We start from the raw sequence: 27,629 nt of genomic DNA, 5'->3' as shown, positions 1-27,629 counted from the left end.
CTCTGTAACAGCACTGCGGGTATACCTGCACCACATGGACTGCAGCCGTGCAAGAAGGCGGTTCACCACCACCTTCGCAAGCACAACAAGGGATGGGCAACAAATGCTGGCCTATCCCGGGAATGAGTAAAACAAATGTCCGCTGTTGACACCCAGATCTGCCTCGCAATCGAACCTGTAGATTGCTCCACCTCGACCGATTCATCAGGCTGCTTATCACAGATCCAGCAGCGAATGATCCTAAATCTCCACCCATTAAATATCAGGAAGACAGAAGCCATTGTTTCTTGTCTATTCAAAACTCCATTGCCTAACTTTGACTCCTTTCCCCTGCTTAGAAATTGTATTGGACTAAGGAAGTTAGTTTTCAAACTTGGTGTCAGAATTTCACCATGAGGTGACTTTCTGACCACAGTTCCAACGTATTTCGTGACCAGTCTTTGATCATCTCCGTAACATTGTCCGACTTTGCCTTGTCTCAGTTGATCTGCTGTTGAAATCCTCATTCCAGCCTTTGTCACCTGCAGACTTCGCTATTCCAATGCACACCCGCCCGGCCTCCTACATTCTGCCTTCCGTTAGCTTGTAGTCATAAAATCTCTGCTCCCGAACCCTTATCCACAACGAGTCGTGTTGACATATCATGCCTGTGCTCGCTGGTGTAAATCATCTCCCGGTCAAACAATGCCTCGATTTTAAAATCCTCATCCTTGTTTGCAAATCGCCACCTCCCCCACCCCCCCACCACCCCACCGGTTCACCGCCCCCCCCCCGCCCCCCCCACCCCCCGCCCACTCCACACCCCGGCCCCCCACCTCCGCCACTCCCCACACCCCAACACCCATTACTCCCTGGTCTTGCCCATTGTAAACCTGAAATCCCCTGCAACCCCACAGACCGCGGTGAAATTTGCAATCTTCTAAATTTGGCATCTTGGACATCCCCAGTTTTAATTGTTCCACGATTCGTTCCCGTATCTTTGGTGCTTAGGTCCCACTCTCTGAATTTCCCGCCAAATCGCCCCTTCCCCCGCCTCTCCACGTCTCGTCGGCCTTTCAAGATACTTGTTAAAGTTTCACTCTTTGACCAAGCTTTTCGCCACCGTCCTAAAAGCTCCCCACGTGTTCCCTGTCTAGTTTGCTTTTACGGCACTTCCTTGAAAGCGCTAGATAAATATTTATTGTTTAGCTGTTGCTCTTCACACCCCATATTTCCTTAATCGCACAGCTATGGAAGATATGTGGACTTTTTTGCAGTTTAATTGTGTTAGGCATGGAAAACAAATCATTGTCGAAAAATGACAGATAATTGACTGATCCCTCATGTTTTACTATATCGTCCCAAGTCGGTAAACCTCCGCCACCACCCCACAGTGAACCATCCCCCTCCCCCCGCTGCACACCAAGGCCCCAGCCCCCCGACCCCTGCCATGTGTTATCAGCGTCTGGGTCTCGATGGTGTGACCGTTCTCTTTGACCATTCCCCTTCCTGAATCCGAACGAACCTGTTACCTCCTAAATGAAATGTGTTTGAAGGTAATTGAGTCTTCAATGATTTACTTGATTCAAAAGAAATGTCATCAATGCTGGCCGAATATTCTAAAAGGAAACCGTGTTCCCAATTGAAAGTAGCAACAAATCTGTACGTTGCCCCACAAATTGTGACCGGAGGTTTCTGAGTGCCATCCCCACTCCCCAGCCTTATTTAACTCTTCTTCCTCTTTCTTACAGTGAATCTTTTGACAATAGTGACCCTCTGTAGAGGAAAGTGCCACCTTTCCAGAAGTATCTCCATTCACATGGTGGCCATGGCAGCTGTGCATCTACTGGCCACGCTCGTCTATAGAGTTGCTCATCAAATTCTCAGGGAACGTTTTCCATATTCATTCCTCTCCTACACTGTCATTTGCAAACTTATGGTGTACATGACTTGTACCAACGTCGGCTTGTCCGTGTGGTTTACTGTCTGCTTCACATTTGACCAGTTTGTAGCTATATGCTGTGAGAAACTGAAAACCAGGTACTGTACAGTGAGAACTGCGTCCATCGTCATAATAATTGTTTCTGTGATAATGTGTTTAGAGAACATCCCTTTCTGGTTTGCATTTGAACCTAAAATAATAATGAACAATATTCAGTGGGGTTTCAGCCCCAATGTGGCCTTTTTCAGATCGCCTGCAGGCGGAACCTACTTCAGATTACAAGGTTTTCTATTTTCATTGGTTCCTTTTGCATTGATATTGCTGTGTAATTGTTTAACGGTCAGACGCATTGTAGTAACCAATATTGCCCGCAGGAGACTCCGGACTCCCAGGACTGGGAATCAGCGCGATCCAGAGATGGAGAACCGAAGGAAATCCATTATTTTTCTGTTCGCCGTGTCGGCCAATTTTATATTGTTGACAAAACAAAAACAGAATTACCTGGAAAAACTCAGCAGGTCTGGCAGCATCGGTGGAGAAGAAAAGAGCCGACGTTTCGGGTCCACACGACCCTCCAACAGAACTGAATATATTGTTATACTGAATATATATATTATATTGTTGATTCTGATATCAGTGGTGAGTCAGTGGCCTGGTGCCCTGGTCGTACGTATCCAACCAGTATATACAGATCCTGAATATATTGCCAATGAGACCGGATATATGCTCATCCAGTTGAAGTCTTCTATAAACACGTGCATTTATGCAGCGACACATGCGAAGTTCGTGGAAGAGCTGATTAATGTAGTGAAATCTCCTTGGATATTAATTTTGTCCGTGGTTAAAAATATAAAAAAACAAAGCCAAACGACCTGCCCAAGTTAGAGCAGAATTACAGCCCGTGATTCCGTACAGAATGGCCACCTTCCGTTTGGATCAAAGGGATTTGTTGTCATTGAAAATGAACAGGCATCAGAAAACATTTCCTGACCTTAGAGCCGTGTGTTTCATGTCTACTCTCCGAAACTGTGCAGCTCAATTTCCTGCTGAAACCTTCCACCTTTTACCCCACATCCAAAGGGAACAGTCATACTTGAGGTTCAGATATGGAGTCGAACACGTGGGAGTTAGCGCTTAGTGCCTTCCACTCCAGCTACAGGAATAATACTCTCTGTAATATTAAGTGATAGATTCCTTTAGAATAGAAGCAACGAAGTGGGTGTTGAAATCGTGGTTGTTTATAGTTTACCTGTAATATTGATGTGAATGTTACAAACCCTGGACCCCAGTCAGGTTTCACTCTCCATTGTTTCCAGAAGTAATAGACGAGCGTCCTGTCTCCTGATCAGTATCTAATTATAACGGTAGCAAGAACTTGGCTCATCGTATTAACTTCAACTCTCAATTGGTCGTGAACATGTCGGTATTTTGTAACAAGGAAACAGATCATTCCAACCAGCCAAACCTTTTGGGCCTTTACCCTCCAGCCAAGAAAATAGTCCCAATACATTTTACCCGCCTTGTAAGAACATCACCTGCTTATTTTTAGTCACCAGCTTATTTATGTTCCTCTTTATTTTGGAATAACTTCTGAATCTGCGAATTCCACCATCTCCCAGTTCTCCAGTAAAGACCTTTCTTCACCATAATTTCTGAATCGTTCTGTCATTTAATATTTTATATCTGGCGTTTAGTTCTTGATCCCTCAACTGACGCGCGCTATCTGCATCTATTTATCCAGTCCTCCTGAATATAATCCAGATGGTCACGACTCGACAAATAAAATCAACCTGATATCAATAACCAAACTAGTGAGTGTCTGGGAAGTGGAGTTAAGAGAGTTCATTCATAGTTCTGTCTTGCAGTTGGTTGTGATATTGGTTATACTGATTAATGTGAACATTAGCTTTCATAACTTCAACAGTACCCTAAACATCTGGGGAATGGAGGGCAAGATTCCAAACAAATGACTCCAGGCCACCCCCAACACCCCACCCCCACCCCCAACCCCACCCCACCGCTATATTCTCCAAGACAGCCAGAAAGGAGAGCATTTTCTGTATTGAATATAATGATGTACATAATCTTGAGGCTATCTATGGACACGCAAAAGTGAAACTATGATCACGAAGCGCCAAGGATGATTGAAATGTTCAAAAGAGCAGTTCCAATGTAAAACCATAACTACTAAATAAAATGCTTAACCTGGTTCTGAAGAGCGGAATTCACCAAACGAGCGGACGGAGGGCACAGACATAATATAGGTCGTAGTAAGTATATGATCTTGAGGAGATCTAATTTAGTGTTGAATTTAAATACTTTAACCTCCATAACAGGCACTTAAACAAAAAGGTTGATCAGACTATCCTCTGGTGCGTTCAAGCTATAGTAGTTTTCCTTTATTTTTCAGCTATATTAACCTTAATCTTTGCCGGTTAAAGGGGGAAGTAACAGTCTATAGAAAGTACTTTTGGAATGGCCTGAGCCGACCGTGCAACAATAGTCAGTTCTAGGATGAAATAATAAGGTATTTAATTTGATCCACCCATTGCCTATGATGTCAACATTTTAAGAGGACGGAATGTCATCGCGATATTTTCAATAAATTAGTATTCAGAGACCTGGGGCAATGTTCTGGTGACCTGGGTTCGAATCTCGCTAAGGCAAATGGTGAAAAATAAACTCCTCAAAATAATTTGTAAGCAAAAGTTTGATGATGACCTTGAAACCATTGACGATCCTCATAACAACCCACCTGCTTCACTGATGTGCTTCAGGGAAGGAATCTTCCAGACATTAGCTGGTGTGGCCTACGTGTGACTCCAGACCCACAGCATTGTGGTTGACACTTAAACGCTCCATGAACAATAAATGGGCAATAAATGCTGACCGAGACCCCCACACCGCATGAACGAATAAAAAAGTCAGATTTGAGAACCGTCTTGTGTGGTTCTCCTGAGGAAACACCTGAACGGGCACCGTTTTATGTAATATGGTAGATACAAAAATAAGGACAGACTTGCTGTTAAAATGTTTTAATCTTGGATAATTATCACGAGTGAAATTATCATTAAATAAATATTTCAGCTTCAATGCAATCAAACAATGCATGTTAGGGGCATTGTCTAGTACGCGGAAACAAACGTCCACTGACTCAAAGCTTTACTGTCTATTCGGCTTCAGATGCTGAACTCAGCGCTCTGCTATGTTTGGGTCGCCCACCAACAGTAGCTCGGAGTGATTGCAATTTCAAATTCCCCCTTGTGTATTATTGCATCCTTAATGAACCTATGGCAGATCACCTCAGTGTTCAAGAATGTTATTGTAAACCTTACATGTACAATGGATTTTGAACTTCAATTGTGAAAGAGCTACATTTGTTGAGTTCGGTGACCTAACCCTTTACCCGTCACACTTTAATGTTCCACATAATCGTGAGGCTCTCCAAAAGCCAAAGTTTAGATTGTTGGCGGATCCCGTGGCGGCCAGACTCTGCCAATCCCACTGGCAGCCTGATTTGGGGAACTGTTGATGATCTTCTTTTATTTCTGCGCAATAACGACATTTTCCTTTAAGATAAAAGCAAAACACTGCGGATGCTGGAAATTCGAAGCAAAAACAAAAATTGCTGGAAAAACTCAGCAGGCCTGACAGCCTCTGTGGAGAGAAAGACAGAGTTAACGTTTCGAACCCGTCTTCTTTCGAACTAAAGAGGTGAAAATGTGGTGAAGTGTAAACTGTTTAAGGCGGTGGGATAGTTGAAGCTGGGTAGAAGGCCAGTGGTAGGTGGCGGCAAAGGAGAGATTGCAAAAGATGTAATAAGCATAAATCCGAAGTGGTGATACTGGCTAAAGGTGGTGCTAAAGGTGGTGCTAAAGGTGACATTAAGAGTAGAAAGCAGAATAAAACAACGAATACATTTTTTAAAAAGTAATTGAAATAGGTGGGGAGAAATTATATATATAAATTAATAAAAACATATTTGAAAAAAAGGATCAAAAAGGCGCGAGGTTGCAGGAGAGAGTTCATCATATGAAGTTGTTGAACTCAATATTCAGCCCAGAAGGCTGTAAAGTGCCTAGTCAGAAGATGAGGTGCTGTTCCTCCAGTTTGCGTTGGGCTTCACTGGAACAATGCAGCAGGCCAAGGACGGACATGTGGGCATGAGAGAAGGGTGGAGTGTTGAAGTGGCAAGCGGCAGGAAGGTCTGGGTCATGCTCGTGTCCAGGCCGTATTTGTTCCACAAAGCAGCCACCCGGTCTGCGTTTGGTCTCTCCAATGTAGAGAAGACCGCATTAGGAGCAACGAATGAAGTAGACTAAGTTGAAGAAATTACAACTGAAGCGCTGCTTCACTGGGAAGGAGTGTTTGGGCCTTTGGACGTTGAGGAGGGGGGAAGTAAAAGGGCAGGTGTTGCACCTGCTGCGATTGCATGGGAAGGTGCCGTGGGAGGGGTTTGAGGTGTAGGGGGTGATGGAGGAGTGGACCAGGGTGCCCCAAGGGGAACAGTCCATACCAAATGCCAACAGGGTGGGTGAAGGGATGATGTGTTTGATGGTGGCATCATGCTGGAGTTGGCGGAATTTGTGGAGCATGATCCTTTGAATGCGGAGGCTGGTGGGTTGAAAAGTGAGTACATGACCTATCAAGGTTCTGGGAGGAGAAGGAAAGTGTTAGGGCAGAGCCGTGGGAGATGGGTGGGACACACTTGAGGGACCTGTCAACCACCGTGGGTGGGAAACCGCGGTTCAGGAAGAAGGAAGAAATGTCAGAAGAATTGTTTAGGGAAGTGGCATCATTGGAACAGATGTGACGGACTTGAAGTAACTGAGAGAATGTGATGGAGTCCTTATATGAAGCAGGGTGTGAGGAGCTGTAATTGAGGTAGCTGTGCGAGTTGGTTGGCTTGTAATGAATATTGGTGGACAGTCTATCACCAGAACTTGAGACAGAGAGGTGAAGGGAGGGAAGAGAAGTGTCGGAGATGGACCATGTGAAAGTGATGGAGGGTGGAAATTGGAAGCAAAATTGATACAGTTTTCCAGGCCCAGACGAGAGCATGAAGTGGCACTGAAACAGTCATCGATGTACCGGAGAAAGAGTTGTGGGATGGGTCCTGAGTAAGACTGGAACAAGGAATGCTCCACATATCCCATAAAGAGACAGGCATAACTGGGGCCCATGTGGATACTCATAGCCACACCTTTTATTTGCGGATGTGAGGTGAGTTTAAGGAGGAATTGTTCAGTGAGAGAACAAGTTCAGCCAGACGGAGGAGAGAGGTGGTGGATGGGGATTGTTCGGGTTTCTGTTCAAGAAGAAGCGGAGAGCACTCAGACCATCCCGGTGGGGGATGGAGGTGTAGAGAGATTGGACGTCCATGGAGAAGAGGAGGTGGTTGGGGCCAGGGAACTGGAAATTGTTGATATGATGTCAGGAAAAGGGGAATCGTGGATGTCGGTGGGACAAGACTGGAGAAATTGAGAGAGAATGGGGTCAAGATACGAATAAATAATTTCCATGAGGCAGGAACAGGCTGACATGATCGGTCTACTGGGACAAGCCTGTTTGTGGATTTTGGGGAGGAGGTAGTAGCGTGCTGTCCGAGGTTGGGAGATTATGAGGTTGGGAGACTATGAGGTTGGAAGCTGTGTAGAGAAGATCCCCAGAGGTGTTCAGGCCAGGCACCGCCTTGGAAACAATGTCCTGACGTTTGGTGGTGGGGTCATGGTCCATGTGGAGGTAGGAGGAAGTGCCTTTGAGTTGGCGCTCAGCCTCTGCGAGGTAGAAATCAGTGCACCAGACAACAACAGTGCTACCTTTGTCAGCAGATTTGATAACATAGTTAGAGTTGGGCCTGAGAGAATGGAGTGCGGCAACTTCAGAAGAAGACAGGTTAGTTTGAGAGAGAGGAGCAGAGAAATTGAGACGGCCGATGTCACTCTGACAGCTCTCAATGAAAAGATCAAGAGCAGGTAAGAGGCCGGAGGGAGGGGTCCAGGTGAAGGGAGAATACTCAAGGCGGGTGTAAAGATCCTTTGAAGGTGGTGGGGGAGAGCGGGGGGGCGGGGGTTGGCGTGGGGGTGGTGGACTTCTGCCCAAAGAAGTAACCACGGAGACGAAGGCGCCGGAAGAAGAGTTCAGCATTGTGCCGAGCCCAAAATTCATTGAGGCAAGGGCGTAAGGGTATGAACCTGAGTCCTTTACTGAGCTCTGAACGTTCAGCATCAGAGAGGGGAAGGTCAGAGGGCATGGTGAATACACGGCCGGGGCTGGGATTGGAAGACTGGATGGGGCCAAAGGGGTGGGGAGGGGTGGAGGGTCCTGGCTGGGCTTTCATATCAATGATTTGTTGGAGCTTGCGCCCCTTAGCACCTGAAATAGAGAGACAAGGTTTATTTTTAAGGCTTCGGTTGAGGGGAAGAATACAATGAAACTGGGGACAAGGACAGCTTTGAGATAGGGTAAGTCGGTGGTGCTGGATGGAAAGGTCGGGTGTGATCATATAACAGCGCACGGCACTGAGTGTGGATCTCAGGATGCAGCGAGAACAGCAGCCCAAGGAGTGTTGTATGTCCCGGGGATACCTGTAACCCTGGGCGGTTTCAAAACATGAGGGACGGAGCTTCAGTTGGAACCACGAGGGGTAAATTGGAGGCGGGGACAGTCACTGAGGAAGGAAGAATGGCTGTGAAAGCGAGTTTTACTGAACACCTTGTCAAACACCAGAAGGGAAATGGAAAGCAATGAAGGTGAGAAGGGGAAAAGAGAAACGCGGAAATCGTGTCGGAGTGAAGAACAGTACTTCTGCAAGGTAGGCATTCCTGGAAGAGAGCGGGAGTCAATTAAACACTAAGTTAAAACCTAAATACTGCGGATGCTGGAAATCTGAAACAAAAACAACAATTACTGGAAAATCTCAGCAGGTCTGACAGCATCTGTGGAGAGAAAGACAGAGTTAATGATTCGAGTCCGTTTGACTCTTCTTCAGAACTAAAGAGAAGTGGAAACTTTTTTTTCCTCTCCACAGATGCTGTTAGACCAGCTAAGTTTTTCCAGCATTTTCTGTTTTTGTTATGTATAATTAGACGTGGAGTAATTGAGACAAAGGGAGAGGGGACCAGAAGGAAACATGTCACTAATTTGCTGAATTTATGGCAGAAATTCCGTAATTATACGCAGATGAACAATAATGGGAGGGAATATCTCCTGTTGTACTCGGTGCGGTAGCATTCCACGTCAGGCATAATACATCATAAATTAACTCCGTCAAATATTGAAACTGATGGAGCAAATGAAACCGCGTAACCAGCCGGATTTGAACATACGCAGGGAAACCCTGATGGACTTTGTAGCCCATCGCCTTAACCACTAGGCCATGACTACGCTATGGGGGAGCGCAAATTACCCTGACATCGGCTCAAAACAATTCTCAGCGCGAGACTCGCGATGTGATTTTGACTTGATCTGCTGGATCTAAATGCGTTTCAACACTCTGCTGCTTGCATGGATCTGTATTTTTCCTCATTTCGGCTGAATGTGGTCTGATCTGGGAAGATTTTTTAGTTCATTATTCTCGAAAACTGCATGTGTACCTGTGGGTTATTTTTCAATGTATTTGAAATGTAAAGGAGAATTAAATAGACAGAAAAAAGCCCTTCCAGATTGAAGTCAGATGCAGCCGGATAAATGAACAAGAATAGAGGAACACGTAAACAGATCTTTAAATAGCAGATTCATGAAATTAATTTTCATTTAATGCACAAAATGAAAAGCACATCCAAATGATCCTTTCGTCATTTCAACGACGTTTAGGTATCCTTCCCTGCCGGCCTAATGGTTAGGATTTCCGCGGTTCTGGTTCGATTTCCATTCAGAAAAGTGCATTTCACAAAACAGTTAACATGTCAGATCACATTTGTGGATGAAGGACAATTGCATTCAGCCTATGAATATCCGCCGCATGCGGAAGCAGATTTCTATCAAGTAATAAGGGGCCTTTCACGTGTCAGGCGAAGCTGATAACATCGACACGATGTAAACACCCATGTCTTTGGTCTCAGCTCGAAGAAAATGTTAAGAGAGGCAGTGAAATGTTGAATCCACTGCACTCACTTCAGCAAGTGTCACAACGTTCAAAGCCATACAAGTGACAGAGCGAAAAAATATACTTTACATTTTTTTAAATTCCTGACTCAACTTCCGAATTTCCTTCCCGGAATTTTCGGCAGGAGATCACTCTCTTTCGGATACACTTGGATGGAAAGCGACCGCCCTCCGGCTCCGGAAAGCTCCCTTCCAATTCTGTGAATGGGGTAAACTTTGTTTGGACGGTGTATTACGAGTTCCCATAACCACATAAATCTTATCGACACGACCCTAGAAGACGACATTCATGGACAAATTGACCAGGTTACACCGCTGACAGGTATACCCAGGTACTAGCACCTCTGGGCAGATATACACAGGGGGACCACGGATGCACACAGGAACCTAGGGCTACCACAGTGGAAGTAGGGGTTCCTACGGCTACCACAGTTGGACAGGGATACACAGGAACAACAACTGGACAGGGGTGCACAAAACCTCGCACAGCTGGTTGGAATATTCAGGGTTTGGAACAAATTGGTGTCGATGCCTAAGGATTTTGGATTTTTAATTTTCTATCAACAAAAAATAATTATAAGATGCAAATAAAATTTATCACATTTTTATTCATTTTACGGGATGCCGTCATCGTTGCCAAGGCGATCATTTAATGCCAATCCCCATTTGCCCATGAGGTGGCAGTGGTGAACTGCCTTCTTGAACTGCTGCATTCACTGTAGTGTAGGCACATCCACAGTGTTGTTAGGGACGAAGTTCCAGGATTTTAACCCAGCGACAGTGGAGGAACGGAGATGTATTTCCAAGTCAGGAATGCGAGTGGCTTGGGAGGGACTTCCAGGTGGTGGTGTTCCCATCTGTCTACTGCCCTGTCCAACTAGATGGGAGTGGTCGTGGGTTTGGAAGGTGCTGCCAAAACAGCCTTCGTAAGTTTCTGCAGTGCATCTTGCAGATGGTACACACTGCTGCTGCTGTTTGTCGGTGGCACAGGGAGTGAATGTTTGTGAAAGGGGTGCCAAGCAATCGGGCTGCTTTGCCACGGATGGTGTCAAGCTTCTTCAACGTTGTGGGAGCTGCACTCATCCAAGCCAGAGGAGAGTATTCCATCCTGACTTGTGCCTTGTGGATGGTGGACAGGCTTTCGGGAGTCAGGAGGTGAGTGACTCGCTGCAGGATTCATAGCTTCTGACCTACTCTTGTAGCCACAATGGTTCGCCCAGCTCAGCTTCTGCCAGGTATGACTCCAAACAGTGAAGCATTTTCCTCCTGATTCCCATTGGCTCCAGTTCTGCTAGGGCTGCTTGATTCCACACTCGGTCAAATGCGGCCTAGATGTCAAGGGCAGAATCTCTCACCTGTCTTTGTTGATCATCTTCAGAAATGCTTTGTCTTCACTTATACCCCCTCAATGATATCCAGAGCAAATGAAGCTTCACACAGTGCGATGACATATTTTGGTTCCATATATGTGGACATGGGCAATTTCCATTAATTACTTTGTACATCATAACTCTAATGGCTTTGACGTAGATGCATGGTACGCCTGTTCCTTTTTCCGGTTTAATTGAAATTAATGCATCCAACAGATTGATGGGATGTGCCCAATGTGTGGGTGAAGAGAGTGAGCATGCTTTCTGCTTTTGTGCGCTGAATGTCATCTCATTTTCAGCCCACACTGCTGGCTTACAACAATGAGAAATGTGTAAATCTCCCTCTGTCGGTGCAGGGCCTCCCCATGAGCAAGTTCTCAACTGTGCATCTTCCCAGTGACCATGGAAACGGGTTCCTCACAGCCCCAGGCTGAAGTTTCAGAGAAACACAGAGCGGGTTAGCCCCATACATGCCGTGCCCAGGCCCACTGCCATGTGGACTCAGGAACCGAACTCGCAGCTGTGGGACAATAGCTCCACTGCGATATGGATGCCTCGGAAGAGCTAAAGAATATGCGAATAACCCCTGTCAAAATATCTGGACTGGAACCCAAAGGCAGATTGATGTCTAAATAAGGCACATTCCTGGCTACCTTTGCAACCAAGCTGGTGCCAATCGCAGTCTTCTGCATTGATGCAGATTCAACCGGGGAGGTCAAGAGTCGCACCCTGCCGTTTGCGCAGCCCAGATCTACATACATTTTGCCAAACCTGGAGCCCTGGAGACAGGGCACCCCATTTTCATTGCAGAATGTTAACACAACACGGGAAACAGTAGCTATGAGTGATAACTCCAATTTGATTGCCATAATGAACGAGTGCTTCAGGCAGCCTCTGGCGGTGGGATGGACAATCGTATCTCTCTGGTCATTCGCCAACCACCTCACATCGGGCAGCGCCCGACTACTAAGGTACTGACCCACCACAGCCCAGCTGCTTCAATGGGTTCTTCTAGATTAGAGTCTCTCCATAACAAGTTGATAGAATACATTGCACCAGGCAAATAAATGAAACAAACTAAAATATAGGAGATGTCATCTCGTCGATTCGCAAGCGGGAACGTCAGGACTATGCGCATGAATCAGACTGACAATTTGATGTTGGTCGATAACAAATGCAAGATAGCTCTGATCGACATGCAACTTAATAGGCGGAACAACAACACAGCATCCCACCAAGAGAGCGGCTCGCGGAGAGTGGATCAGTGAAAGGAAAACATGGCACGTTGACCTGGTAGCGGAAGTGCTCTGTAGAAACGTGTATTGAGAAACTAGACTTTGCTGCAAGGAACTTGCTACTCTCGATAATAGAACACACCACAAATGCGGCAGAATGTATTCTCTCGATTAGTTCCTGTGATGGAATCTCTCCTTTCAAAGCTTGTTTTATTTTATTGAGCCAGGCCCAATCTGAAAAAGGAAACAGAGAAAGAAATCTGATCCTCCCATATCCTAAGGAAACAAAAATTAAAACTGAAATTTGGAAACCAAACCTTCTGTGCAAACTGAAACTCGTTGGGGTGATGTAAAGGGATGCAGAGACATCCAGGTTCGGCTGTGGAAGTTGAGGAGTCAAGTGATTCAATGCAGAAAATTCTTCCCACACTCATTCCTCTCCTACACTGCCGTCGGCAAGTTAAACATGAACATGAGTAATAATGACATATAAACGTCTGTGTGGTTTACAGTCTCCTTCAGTTTTGACCGTTGTGTATCTATGTGCTGTCAGAAGGTTAAAATAAAGTGTTGCGTTGTCAAAATTGCTACAGTGACCTTAATAACGGCCTTTGTGCTGAACTATTTGGAGAATATCCAATTCTGGTTTGCCTATGAACACAAACTGATCATTAAACAATGTTCACGGGGGTTTCCGCCCAAGCTGGGATTTATTTTTTATCACCTGCCGGGTAGCGGACTATGGGATCGGAAGTATTTTCTCTATTTGACTTCCTTTTGTTTTCATATTGTTATTCAATTGACAATCAGATGCAATTTAACAGCTCCCAGAGCCCGCAGGGAACTCCGGGCTCACAACACTAAGAATCACAATGATCTAGAGGTGGAAAACGGAAGGAAATCCATTATTTACCTGTTCATTATATCAGGCAGTTTTATAGTGTTGTGGTTGACAGCCGCTGTCTGTTCTGTAACTCACAACCTAGCCGTGCATTACCGACCCGATTATATAAGTTTCACATACATCGCTCCTCAATCAGGTTAGATGCTGATGTTTTTGTGTCCCTGTACAAACACGTGTCTTCATGCAGCTACACAAACTGAATTCAGGGAAGAGCTGAAGAAGGCGGTTCAATCTGTTTGGGCCGTTATTCGGGTATTGGCTACAAAAGTGAAAAACCGAACCCATGTTTCCTGTCCTAACTCGAGTTCAATTAACGCCCCTGTTCTAATTTATATTGACTGTATTTCTACCACGGCGAAAATAAATTGTTCTTGTGAAATTGAAAACATTTCCTCAACTTCCTGCCTTGCGGTGTCTGCTGCTTTCCCGCGGTGAACATCGTGTTTTCCTGTTAAAACAACAAATTAACAAACAAGATTCATAGAAAACAGTCAGAATTCAGCTTCAGGAGTGGATGAGGACTCTGGGGCAAAGTGCGCTACTTACATTGAGAGTCAGGGTCTTGAATGTATCGATAACATTTATTCACAATTGTTTGCTGGAGGCTTGGCTTGTCTCAAGGCCGAATAGATACGGCTTTTAAGCCCCGTTTATCGTGCAACGTTATGAGGAGAATGTGGATTCGAGCCCTATTGCGGTCGCTTTACACAGATAAAACTGAATGAAATCAAATCCCATTAACGTACATGAGCTGAAGGCGCTGCTTTTCCTCCCAACCTGGTTCTCTATTAAAATATATTTCAACCTATTTCTGACCATGTTGTTCACCGGCTTTAGAAGTTTCTTCAGTATCTAACAAATCAACATTATTCAACTGATCTGGATAACTTATTTGTATTTCCAAGCTTTGTGCCAATGAATTAAATGAAATGCATTCTCGAGTTAAGAAGCTGGTAGAAGAAGATAATCATTTCAATCATGGAGGCTGCGGGCAGTGTTTGAGCATTCACACCGAACCCCATGGACAACTCTCATGTACAACAACTTAGACCCTCGGTCACCACAGCTGGACACGTGAAACATTGTTACATGCCGGTACAGAACATCAGGCACAATAGTCGGTACAAAGCATGGGGGAACTGCCCGGAATCACTCATTACCTTCGCGTCTTGAGCCGTTTTCTAATCTCCCATTCCGTGAAGAAATGGGACTCGTGAATCATAAAACCCTGGTGTTCCAGGAGGAGGCCTGTCGGACACTGTCAGATGGTCAGGACTGAGGTAGTGCCGAATTGTGAGGGGTCAGGAATACGGGGGCGCTGCTCTGTCAGAGATGAGGACTGCAGTTCCGCTGCATTGTCAAAGGATCAGGATTGAGGCAGAGCTGCAATGTCAGAGAATCAGGACGGCAGTCCCGCTGCACTGTCAGAGAATCAGGTTTGAGGGAGCACTGCATAGTCAGTGGGTCAGGAATGAGGGAGCGCCTCACTGTCAGTGGGTCAGGAATGAGGGAGCGCCGCACACTCAGTGGGTCAGGAATGAGGGAGTGCCGCACTGTCAGAGGTTCAGGAATGAGGCAGCGCCTCATTGTCAGAGGTTCAGGAATGAGGGAGCGCCGCACAGTCAGTGAGTCAGAACTGAGAGAGTTCTGCAAAGTCAGTGGGTGGGGACGGAGGGCCTGCTGCATACTCAGTGGGTAATGACTGGAGGAGCGCCGTACTGTCGGAGGGTCAGCTCTGAGGGAGGGCTGCATTGTCAGCGGGTCAGGCCTGAAGGAGCACTGCATTTTCAGAGGAACAGGTTGAGGGAGCGCTACCTTGTCTGAGTACCAGAACTGAGGGATTGCTGCACTGTCAGAGGATTTCGACTAAGGGAGCCCTTCACTGTGTGTGAGGATGGAGGGAGCACTGCGTTGCTAGATGGTCAGGACTGAGAGAGCGCTGCACTGTCCGATGTTCAGGACTGAGGGAACGCTGCACTTTCAGGGGGTTAGGATTGAGGGAGCGCTGCACAGTCAGAGGCCAGGCCTGAGGTGGCACCGCAGTGTCATGGGGTCAGCCCTGATGGAGCAATGCACTGCGAGGGGGTCGGGAATGGGGGAGCGCTGCACTGTCAGAGGTCCTGGAATGATAGAGTGCTGCACTGTCAGAGGTTTACGTATGAGGGAGGGCTGCGTTGTCAGAGGGTCAGGAATCAGGGAGTGCTGCAGTATCAGAGGGTCAGGACGAGCGCTGCACCGACAGAGGGTTAAGCATGATGGAGGGCTACATTGTCAGAGGGTCAGGAATCAGGGTGTGCTGCACAGTCAGTGGGTCGGGACTGAGCGAGCTCTGCACTGTCAGATGTCAGGACTGAGCGAGCTCTGCAATGTGAGTGGGTCAGGGCTGAGTTAGTGCTGCAGTCTTAGGGAGTTACGACTGGAGGAGCGCTGCACTGTCAGAGGGTCAGGTCTGTTGGAGCGCTGCACTGTCAGAGGGTCAGGTCTGTTGTAGGACTGCATTGTCAGAGCTGAAGGAGCACTGCACTGCCAGAGGGACATGGCTGAGGGAGCGCTACATTGTCTGAGGATCATGAATCAGGGAGTGCTTCACTGTCAGACGGTTTGGACTGAGGGAGCGCTACACTGTCAGTGCATGAGGATTGAGGGAGCGCTGTGTTGCCATATGGTCAGGATTGAAAGTGAGCTGCACTATCAGTGGGTGAGGCGTAAGAGAGTCGTTCAATGTCAGATGGTTAGGACTGAAAGAGCACTGCACTGTCAGATGCTCAGGACTGAGGGAGCGCTGCACTGTCAGATGTTAAGGGCTGAGGGAGCGCTGCACTGTCAGATGGTTAGGACTGAACGAGCACTGCACTGTCAGATGTTAAGGGCTGAGGGAGCGCTACATTTTCAGGGGGTTAGCATTGAGGGGCGCCGCACGGTCAGAGGCTAAGCCTGAGGTGACACTACAGCATCATATGGTCAGGGCTGATGGAGCGATGCGCTGTCAGGGGGTCATGAATGGGGGAGTGCTGCACTGTCAGAGGGTGGACTGATTGAGCGCTGCACAGTGACAGGTTTGGGCATGAGGGAGCTCTGCTTTGTCAGAGGGACAGAAAACAGGGGGTGCTGCATTGTCAGGGGGTACTGACTGAGACAACACTGTACTGTCAAAAGGTCAGTGTTGAGGGAGCTCTGCACTGACACGGGTCAAGGCTGGCGGAGCACTGCACTGTCAGAGGGTCAGGACTGAAGGAGCACTTCATTGCCAGAGGATGTGGATTGTGGGAGCGCTAAACTGTCAGATGGCAGGGATTGGCGTAGCTCTGCAGTGTAAAAGTGACAGGGCTAAGGAACGCTGCACTGTCGAGCGTCAGGAATGCAGCAGCGTTTCACTGTCAAAGCTTCAGGGCTGAGTGTGTGCTGCACTGTCAGAGAGTTTGGACTGAGGGAGCACTGCACAGATAGATTGTCAGTATTGAGAGAGTGCTGCACTGTCAGACTGTCAGGACTGAGGGAGCGCTGCACTGTCGGAGGGTCAGGACTGAAGCAGCATTTCACTGTCAAAGCTTTAGGGCTTAGTGTGTGCTGTACTGTCAGAGAGTTTGGACTGAGGGAGAGCTTCACAGTTAGATGGTCAGGATTGAGAGATTGCTGCATTGTCAGACTGTCAGGACTGAGGGAGCGCTGCACTGTCGGAAGGTCAGGGCAGAGGCAGTGTTGCACTGTGAGATTCTCACGACTGAAGGAGCCCTGTCCTGTCAGTGGGTGAGGACTCGGGGAGCGCAGCACTGTCAGAGGGTCAGGACTGATCGAGCGCTGCACTGTCAGAGGGTTACGCATGAGGGAACTCTGCAGTTTCAGAGGGTCAGGAATAAGGGAGCAGTATGCTGTCAGAGGGTCAAAACCGATGGAATGCTGTGCTGTCAGTGGGTGAGGACTCAGAGAGCACGACACTGAGAGTGGGTAAGGACTGATCGAATGCTGCACTGTCAGAGGGTTAGGCATGAGGGAACGCTGCACTCTCAGAGGCTCAGGAATGAGGTAGTGCTGAATTGTCAGGGGATCAGGAAAATGAGAGCGCTGCAATGTCAGAGAGTCACGGCTGCAGCACTGCTGCACTGTCAAAGGCTCAGGATTGAGGGAGCGCTGCACAGTCGGAGGGTCAGGAATGAGCGAGCGTTTCATTGTCAGAGGCTCTGGAATGAGGGAGCACCGCACAGTCAGTGAGTCAGGACGGAGGGAGTGCGGCACTCTTAGAGTCACGACTGGAGGAGTGCTGCACTGTCGGAGGGTCAGGACTGATCAAGCGTTGCAGTGTCAGATGGTTAGGCATGAGGGAACGCTGCACTGTCAGAGGGTCAGGAATAAGGCAGCGCTATGCTGTCAGATGGTCAAAACAGAGGGAGAGCTGCACTCACAGTAGGCCACAAATGAGGGACCGCTGCACTTTCAAAGCGTCAGGAAAACAGGAGCGCTGCACAGTCAGTGGGTCAGGAATGAGGGATCGCTTCACTGTCAGAGTTTTGGGAATGAGGGATCGCCGCACAGTCACTGGGTCAGCGCTGTCAGAGGGGACCTGAGCCCTGGACCGAGCTCATAAACTGACCCTATTCTGCTCCTTAATAATCCCATTCTGAGCTGGAACACTGCTGGCAATTTTTTGATCATAAGAGCAATAGCCAGTGAACATTTCAGGAACTAAATTCAGACAGACAGAGAGAGAGAGAGAGGCCTAAATAGAACAACTGGAAGAAAGCTGAAAGCTTTGTTGAAGTCCAAATAGACTACGTCAATTGCATTGCTCTCATCTGCACACCTGGTCACCTCTTCGAAAAATTAGCCCTCCCAACAATTAGCCCTCTCACAAACAGATTTCTGGTTAATCCATCTATTTCTAACCTATAACCTTCTTTTCCTAATTACTTGATTACAAACTGTAGATAACATACTAAAGGTATTAAAATTATCAAAATCAACAACACAAACCTTTGAGCTGCCCCCAAGAATACATTTAAAACCTTTTCCAGTAAAATGTGGTAACTGTTGACTTTGATTCATCCTCTCCACCTGCACATCACTCACACAATTCTAAATTATTGGAATGTCGTAAGTACTTACAGTTCAAACAGAAGTTTATGCATGGACTTTAAATATTCTCCAGCTGTCTTCAGCTGCATCCACCTTGTGGATATTTTCTAAATCAAAATCCCTTTTCATTTAAATGTTACTCCTCCTGGTAGATACCGGTGTGTTTAATTGTACCCTGATTCTTTTAAAGTCATTTTTTCTGTGGAATATCTATTTTATGCCTTGGTGATTTATAATGTTTTATCACGCTACTGATCACATTAATCCATTCATGTGGTTCTGTTGCCAAGTATCTGAGCAAGTCTGGGGCCCATTATTCAGTGCAGGAGCATCATACATTTCCACATGTTAGTAACTGCACATTAACATATCATATCTGCACACGCATACCGAAATGCCAATATCATGCCATCTAAAACAAGCCACTCTTCACTCTTGGGTAATCTTACCAGAAGTTGTTCAGGGGCAAGGGGGTGATGGGAGTAGGGGGTGGCATCTGCCTGTAGATATTTGCTTATCTCCCTCGTGTGCTGCAATGCCCGAGGGAGTGGGCAGACTATCAAAAGGAGTTTCCTTAAATCATTCAGAGGCAAAGACACAACGACCTCAAGATAAAGCACTCAACTTACTAGTTTCATCTACCCTTTCCTACACTTTTATTAAAATGTACATAGATCCATATGGATTGATATATTCCATTCAACTATAGCCAGGAAGAGTTATTCATTTCCATTTGTTGGTGTTATTTCGCTCCTATATTCTAAGTGGGACATCCCATTAATTACTCTTCTCTCTCATGCATGAGCCCTGGAGGAATTTATCGTCCAATAATATTCACATAATCCGGTGTTTTATATCAGAGACAGAAGTGTTTGCAATCAGTTTAGGGATAACTCCCATATCTCCTGTTCACAAACAGTTTGTCCTGTAAGATAACAAATGGGATGAAGCCAAATCTTTAAAAGGGAAAGTTTTTAGTTCAATAATCACTGGGCTGTCAGTGGAAAGGGTGAACTTCTCTGCTTCTTCTCAAAAGGGTGGAGCAAACATTCCCAAATGTGCACAACTGTGTAAACTTTTTGTAATCAGGTAAAAGACAAACCAAAAACTATTTTAATCTTTGTTTTTTTCCAATCCTATAGGTATTTTTCTCAGCTTTGCTCAAAAGTTTATTTTTGCTCTTTCATCAGGCACATTTCTAAATGCCTGTAATATTACTGAAAATAAAACTTAAACAGTTAGTTTGCACTGGTAGAGAAAACCTTCAACCTTGTTAGACCAATAAGAGTAAAAGCGGGTGGAGCTTCCCAGAGCTTGTGAGCTGCAATAAAAGAGGCCTGAATTTGATGCTGTGTCTGGCTGGTTTGTCGGTGGTTGGCCGGGCAGGGGAAGGGGGCCGAAGGGGGTGGCTGGTTGAGCGGGCAGTATCACAGATAGGCTTCCCACTGCATTCACGCCTGCCCGATCTCTCAGCAATTTAATGCTGGTGTGGACGTGGTCTCAGATGGGCTGTCCACCCCTGCCCCAATTGAGAAACATAGGAAATAGGAGCAGGACACGGTCATTCGGCACTTCGAGCCTGCTCCGCCATTCAGTATGATCATGGCTGATTCTCTATCACAACGCCATCCTCCCGCTCTCTCCCCAGAACACTTGGCACCTTTAGAGTCCAGAGATCTATCAATTTCCTTCTTAAATATATTCCCTTAACGGCCCTTTCCTGCCCAGCCTCAATTTTTAATCTGGCGGGAGGACTTCTCGATTCTGGAGGAAGCCCGACAATGATCCAGTTCAGGCCTTGGGCGAGGGATGGGGGCGGAGTGAAGGTTCCTCCATCAGGGGTGGGTATGGTGCTGTAGTGGTATTGTCGCTGGAATACTAATCCTTATTCCTAGGCTACTGCTGTGGGGATACGGGTTCAAATCCGAACACAGCAGCTGGTGGAGTTTGAATATACTTATACAAATTCTGGAATAGAAACTAGTCTCAGTGATGGTGACTATGAAACCAATGTCAAATGTTGTAAAGACCCATCTTGTGCACGAATGTCCTTTAGGGAAGGAAATCTCTCATCCGTCATCCTTACCTGGTCTCGTCTACATGTGGATCCAAACTCCTACATTACTTCAGAGTTATGTGGTTGACTCTTAAATGCCTTCGGAAGTGGCGTAGCCAGTTACTCTGTTCAGGGGCAATTACAGATGGTCAAAAAATTCTTTCTTTCCTGGGACACCCACACCCCATGAACCAATAAAGAAAAACTTTGCCCCCACCACTTAAGCCCGGTAGCTGCAAGGCCGCCCCCCACCCGGCCTGAGGCCCCCAGAAATTACCTGTTGCTGGAATTTTGGGATTGAGGCTCTGGGAGCTACTTCCAGTCCCGGTCCTTTCCACTCCTGGAGCCTCAGGGACCAGAGAGCTCTCGACCAATCAGAATAGCCAGCAGCTCTCTGAGGCGGGACTTCCTCCCACTGAGGGGCGGAAGTTCCACCTGCAGCCAATTGACGCTCATCCCAGAGTGAAATGGCTGCGGGGCAGTGGGAGTTGGCGGGAATGTGTTCACCACCAATTCTTCGGATGGCGGGAAGGGAATCCTGGCCCTGCCCATATGAAATAGCGGAGCGGGCTGGACGGGCTGTGTGGTTTACTCCTGCTCCTACTTACTCTGTTCTTGTGTCAAATTTGTCCGTAACCCTCCTGCAACTTGTGACATTTTACTTTGTTAAAGGCGCCCTATAAATGGAAGTTATTGTTGTTGCTGTGGTTTTGTATCTTTTATGTTTTATTTATGGTCGTTAATGATGAAGTGAGGAGAGTGTGTGAACCGCCCTTGTGGATAACCATTAGGAAACGGCTGTTACTGGTCAGGGTCACTGATTCCTTCCTAACCTGGTTAAGAATCTTAGAGACCATGGGAAAGAGAGCAGCAGTTCAGACCTTGTGAGTGTGACAATAAAACAGGATTAACAGGAAGAGTCCCAATCAGACAGCTCACAGGCAAGAAAGAAGCAGAGAGTTCCTATTTACTGCCTAGTGTCATCCCCAAGACACCGGGGAAGAACAACCCAGGATGTGGAATCAGGAAAAGCCTGTCCAGCTCCCTTGGCCCATTGAATAAGGAAAGTCCCCGAGTCAGGACTTCCGCAAGATCCTAACACACATCTTCTCACAAACACCCAAATTCTGACCATCCGGAGACAGGAAGATTTGGGCCCATGGAATTTACAAAAGAATATTTCAATACCAAATAAGCAACTCTGAAATCAAAATAAAACATTATTAAAATAAAGAAGGCGAATGTTCAAATCTCTCTGTGGAGAAGCTGGATTATCTTTTCAGGTCCAGAGAAGGTTCAAGGCCCTGAACTGTTAACCCGAACTTCTTCACAGATGTTTCAGGATCAGCCTGACCAGTTTTTTCAGATTTATTTCATTTTATTCTGTTTGTATTTCACCCCCATTTCTTTTGCTTTTATTTCCTGTGAAGCCATCAGCTTAGTTTTTATTCTATTTGTGTTTGTTTTTTTCAGTCATGTAAACCTGAGAAATCAGACAGAAATGGTGCTTAATGTCTAGTAAAGAATAAAATGGTAAATTCACAATAATCCAAGGAGTGAAGCAATATCGTTATTATTTCTCGATTCTATTCATTTCTCACTATAAAATTTGGAACAATACAACATAATTAACAGACAGAAACTATTTGCTTACATTGCACATTGTGGCTGTTTTTGTAACACTGACTGTAAATGTGAATCTGAGCCGCTCTGTTACAGTTCTCAGTTCCGGCCAGTAGATGTTCCCACACTCCGGAACAATGAAGTTTACAGATTAGAGAAGAACACAACACAATAATTGTTCACATTGTATTGGACAGGGGAAATTTGGGAATAATAGGGAAGAAGATTAGCTCTAGGTCCATTACACAGGAGACGCAACATACAATAATTGTTCAGATCTGACAAAGAGAAAGCGCGGGTGTAGCACATGTTTCTTACTGATCTCTATTGAGAAAGAGCTGGGCCGCAAGTGCCATTTTCTTGTGGTCTCAGCTCTTTTAAGAGAGATGTGGTGATGCTGAGAAGAACCTCCAAGCTCAGAATTCAACAACTTATATATTTTTATTTGCATCTTTTTGAGCATTGCTTTCTTTGCCTTTGCCGATTTCGGCGTGGCCTTGACCCACCATGGGGGTTGGGGGGAGGTGGTTGGTCTGGCAACAACTCATCCAAGACTCATGTCTGCAGCCGCAGAAAGGCCAGCGGTCTCCCTGAACTACATAATCCCCAATTATTGCACCTCCTCACCCCCGGTCAGCTGAACAATCCGTGGCACCATGGGTTTGGCTCTGGCTGCACTCCCCTGTTGACCCGTCATTCTCACCAGTATTCAGGGCTGAATAAATGTTGTAGAGCGAGATGCACTGAGGGGATTAGTGCAATACTGGCCTTGTCCTCCTTGACAGCCTGGCTCTCACCCATTTCCTACCAGGAAAGACTGGATCGGCTGGGGTTGTTTTCTTTGGAACAGAGGAGACTAAGTGACCATTAATTTGAGGTGTTTACAATTATGAGGGTAGAGCTGGAGTGGATCGGGAGGACCTATTCTGTATAGTTGCAGACAGGGTCACCCAGGAACATTAATTAGACAATTAATAGGCAGGTAAGTAGCACAATGAATGAGAGGCTGCTAACTCAGTCTATCACCATCAAAAAGTATTCACTAGATCACTCATTATAAAATTATAGTTTAGATCAGATTGGGGAGATTCATTTATGAACCATTCAGGAATCTAATTCATCCATTCCGTAGTCTGTCGATCTAATACTGTTGATTGGAGAAGAGGTTTGTCTTGGGATTTTGCCCATAACGGGGTATATAGTAAATCGTCCGGGTTTTTTGGACTCGGCCGGATTCTATTTTCCATTGTTTGTTGCTTTCCCCGATGAGGTGTTAATCCCTGGCGCTCTCTGTCTGTTCCAGTGGATACAACACATCCCAGCCGCTCTAGTACAAGAAGATATGGGGAGCACCCCGGTGTCTGCATGAACATTTATCCCCCAACTTGCTCCTCTGGTGAGAAACTGGCATTAGAAATCAGCGGCCTCACAGAAACCTTTCAATTTCCATTTCAAGGATCTGAAACACCAGTTTTACACCCGAGTGACAAGTTCCACCCACTTCCCAGCTGTGGCTGTTGCTGGTGAAGTCACTGTAATTGTCGACTCAAATTACCCTGAGATGTCGCTGTTGGGGCATCTCCTAGAATGATCGATGTGACTGTTTTATACAACTAAGCGGAATACTCGGGCACCTCAGAGGCCGCGAACATGACAGCCAATCACATTGCAGAGTCTGGAGTCAGAGACAGAACAGGCCAGATAAGGACGGCACGTTTCCTTTACAAACACTCGGGCAGATTAATGATCAATGACAACAGTTTCTATTTAAAATCCAGCTTCTGTTAATCTGAATTAAAATTCTCAAACTTTCATCTGAACTCATGTTCTCTGGGTTATCAGCAAAACCCCAGGATTGTTAGTCCAGCAACATAACCCAATACACAATCCTCCCCTGATAGTTGAAATCGACTCCATTAAATGGGCCACTTATCTCATTGCAATTTGTGGGCTATCAGCGTTAATTGGGTGTCAGTGACAACATTATAAATGGGTGTAAAGGCCTTTACAAATTGTGTTTTTTTGTCCCTGTTACCTGTTCTTTCCACTGTATCAGTATTAATCTCTCATTACTGTATGGTGATTATGTTGACATTTCTGAGTTGATTCCTTACATTAAACCATAGAGCCTTATCTCTCTGTCCCTTGATCTGTCAGTCTGTGGCCCCAGGAGATATCTAATACCAGATCATCTTTCTTGTGTGAGCCTGTTGTTCGAATCTGGTTATTACTGATTTCAAATTATTGGTTCCCTTCCTTGATTTTTTGAAGCCTGATGAACACAGTAAAACTACACCATTTATTGTACCAGAGTGAGGGGAGAATAAACAAACTGTATATGATGGGGAATGTAAAATAAATCAGGAAATAATGTAATGTACAACAGGCCCATCAGTATCTGGAAAATAATATCAATCCAACAAAGTTACATCTTAAGGAACCTGACCCAGAACATCAAACTATCTTCTCTCTGTTTAAATGCTGGTGATCCTGCTCTGTGTTCAGACCACAACCCATGCATTAGGCCCGCGGAGTTTCAGGCTGTGGGTCCCTACGTGGTTCCTGTCCATTTACTGCAGTGTAGTTTCCACTGGGTCACTTAACTTCCACAACTTGTTATTCTTTGAGCGGGTGGGTGAACTTACCAGGTCACCATCTTTATTTGACACACTCCAGTCCTCTTTGTCATTCCAGCTGTTTAGAAACTCACCCTTCAGTCTGTAAATTACAGCAATATCAATAGGGCAGAGTCTAAATTCAACACATTGTTTCAACAACTGATGATTTCTTTCTTAGGGACGACAGAAAAGCATTGATACTTTCAGTCCAATCCCTCAGTTACAGAATCCGCTGGAACCTCCCCAATAGGATACTCTCTCTGGGACACCCCATGCAGTCGGTTTTTGTCTCTATTGGACAGTGGGATCTATCCCAGCTGAACAGACCCTGTACCCACCCTGAACCCACACAGGTTCACTTCCCAGCAGGGTCACTGGGCAGTGATACTGAGCGGGAGCCCTAGGGGCTTTACCCCCAATCCCAGGAATACTGAGTGTAATTGTCAATGTCCCACTGCAGCCCAGACTGATCCCCACCATGGGCCTCCCTGTCTGTACATTTCCCCAGTGACCCATTGGGGAACATTCAGCCACGGATATCCTGCAGAAGCAGCGCCTGTGGGGTCGGGCGGCTGAGTCTCGTGACCCTGTGGCTGGGCCTCTGACGTCACAATGGGAGATGACGCTCCCTCAGCTCGAGCTGGAAACTGGGAAAGGGCCAATAGGATTTAAACCTGGAGCGCGGCCGGTTAAAGGGGAGGGAGAGAAACTCGGTTAAAAATGTTCCTATAGTGAGAACATAAATGTTTATCAATCCTAAGGTTTGCATCTCACTCTCAGTACAGATCTGGTTCCCTGCAGCAACTTCAGCTGATTTTCTCCACTTTGAACTGATTGTACTCCAGCCTGAAAGAGATTAAAGATTAAACAGGAATAAACAGATTGAACAACAGTGTCAATAACAGGGAGACTGGAGTTAATGGGCCAAATCTCTTGCTCACTGGGTCATCAGAGACCAGACATATGGCTGAAGATGGGCAGCGGGTCCCTGGGATGTCCTGACTCACGGGTCTACGTGGGAATTGCCCCAGAGGTTTAAATTTCCACTGGGCAATACCCCTGCTGCCCGGGACCCTGTGTGAATGTCTCTGACTCTGGGTAAGAATCGGAGACTTGGGACAAATCCACAGGACTTACCCGGGTAGTTACCCAGGAAATGTTAGACTGTAAAACCTGGTCTAATACCCGGGTAACTCCACAACTGAGTCCGCCAATCACCCACCCCCCACCCCCCCACTGACCATCATACTACACCCACACAACCCGATTAACCCCTCCAACCACCCCCAACCCCCACTGACCATCATACTACACCCACACTACCCGATTAACCCCTCCAACCACCCCCACTCCCCACTGACCATCATACTACACCCACACTACCCGATTAACCCCTCCAACCACCCCCACCCCCCCACTGACCATCATACTACACCCACACTACCCGATTAACCCCTCCAACCCCCACCCCTCACTGAACATGATACTACACCCACACTACCTGCTTAACCCCTCCAACCACCCCCACCCCCCACTGACCATCATACTACACCCACATTACCCGATTAACCCCTCCAAACCCCACCCCTCACTGAACATGATACTACACCCACACTACCCGATTAACCCCTCCAACCACCCCCAACTCCCACTGACCGTCATACTACACCCACACTACCCGATTAACCCCTCCAACCACCCCCACACCCCCACTGACCATCATACTACACCCACACTACCCGATTAACCCCTCCAACCACCCCCACCCCCTCACCGACCATCATACTACACCCACACTACCCGATTAACCCCTCCAAACACCCCCGCCAACCCGACTACCTCCTGACCCTCCCAACTCTGTCCTTGACCAAATCTGACTAAACCCCCGGCTCTACAGCCCGACCCAACAACGCCGCTGACCCAGCCCCATTGGCCATCAACCTGACCGCCTTAACCCCCCGACCCCACCACTCTCCCCTGACCCGACTAGACTCTGCTCGTGTGGAGCTCCCCGGGGAGGTGGGGTCACTGCTGAAGGTCCCGGGAGGAAAATTAAGCAGTTTCAGTTTGGGAGAATCTTGTCGAGCAGTGGCAATCCGCTTTTCATTGCTGCTGTTTGATAGATTCAGGACCATTTATATTTTAAATCCCATTTATATTTTAATTATTACACTAACAATTAACACAAACACTCACTTGATCAGGTTTGTATCCTACAGGTCAGGATGAGTCGGCTGAAAGCGGGGACAGATTGGTCTGTGAAGCGGTTGTATACCAGGTTCAGATCCGTCAGTGACCGGTTTGTACTGAGAGCGGAGGCGAGATACTCGGCACAAGAATCAGTGAGACGGTTACCACATAGACTAAGGAACAGGGGGAGAAAAATAACAGGAATCAGGTTAAATCCACAGTGTTTTAACGAATACTATTAATAATAATATAAAGTAAGAGACATTCCAAAAGCACAACATCCATTTATAAAGGAAAAAGAAAACACTATTAATGCTGCAAATTAAATATAAATATAATATACTGGAAATACTCAGTAGATCAGGCAAGTATTTGTGAAGAGAGAAACAGAGTTAAACATAGAACCATAGAAACTAGGAGCAGGAGTAGGCCATTCGGCCCCTCGAGCCTGCTCCACCATTCATTATGATCATGGTTGATCATCCAACTCGATATCCTGCTCCCGCTTTCTCCCCATATCGTTTGATCCCTTTCGC

General features: G+C 46.5%; 1 protein-coding gene across 1 annotated transcript in view; it reads right to left on the bottom strand.

Moving 5' to 3' along the window:
* Positions 1-27,629, bottom strand: part of LOC144673028 (uncharacterized) — a 135,664-nt gene that overhangs the window by 68,186 nt on the left and 39,849 nt on the right. The window contains 3 exon segments of the mRNA XM_078535025.1: positions 1,936-2,111; positions 25,678-25,749; positions 27,121-27,266. Of these exon segments, the coding sequence (XP_078391151.1) occupies positions 1,936-2,111; positions 25,678-25,749; positions 27,121-27,266 (394 nt within the window).

The sequence above is a fragment of the Cetorhinus maximus genome, unplaced genomic scaffold (assembly GCF_964194155.1).
Source record: "Cetorhinus maximus unplaced genomic scaffold, sCetMax3.hap1.1 HAP1_SCAFFOLD_204, whole genome shotgun sequence".
NCBI classification, from domain to species: Eukaryota; Metazoa; Chordata; class Chondrichthyes; order Lamniformes; family Cetorhinidae; genus Cetorhinus; species Cetorhinus maximus.
The sequence above is the reverse complement of the archived record's forward strand: the minus strand, read 5'-3'. Positions and strand labels throughout refer to the sequence as shown.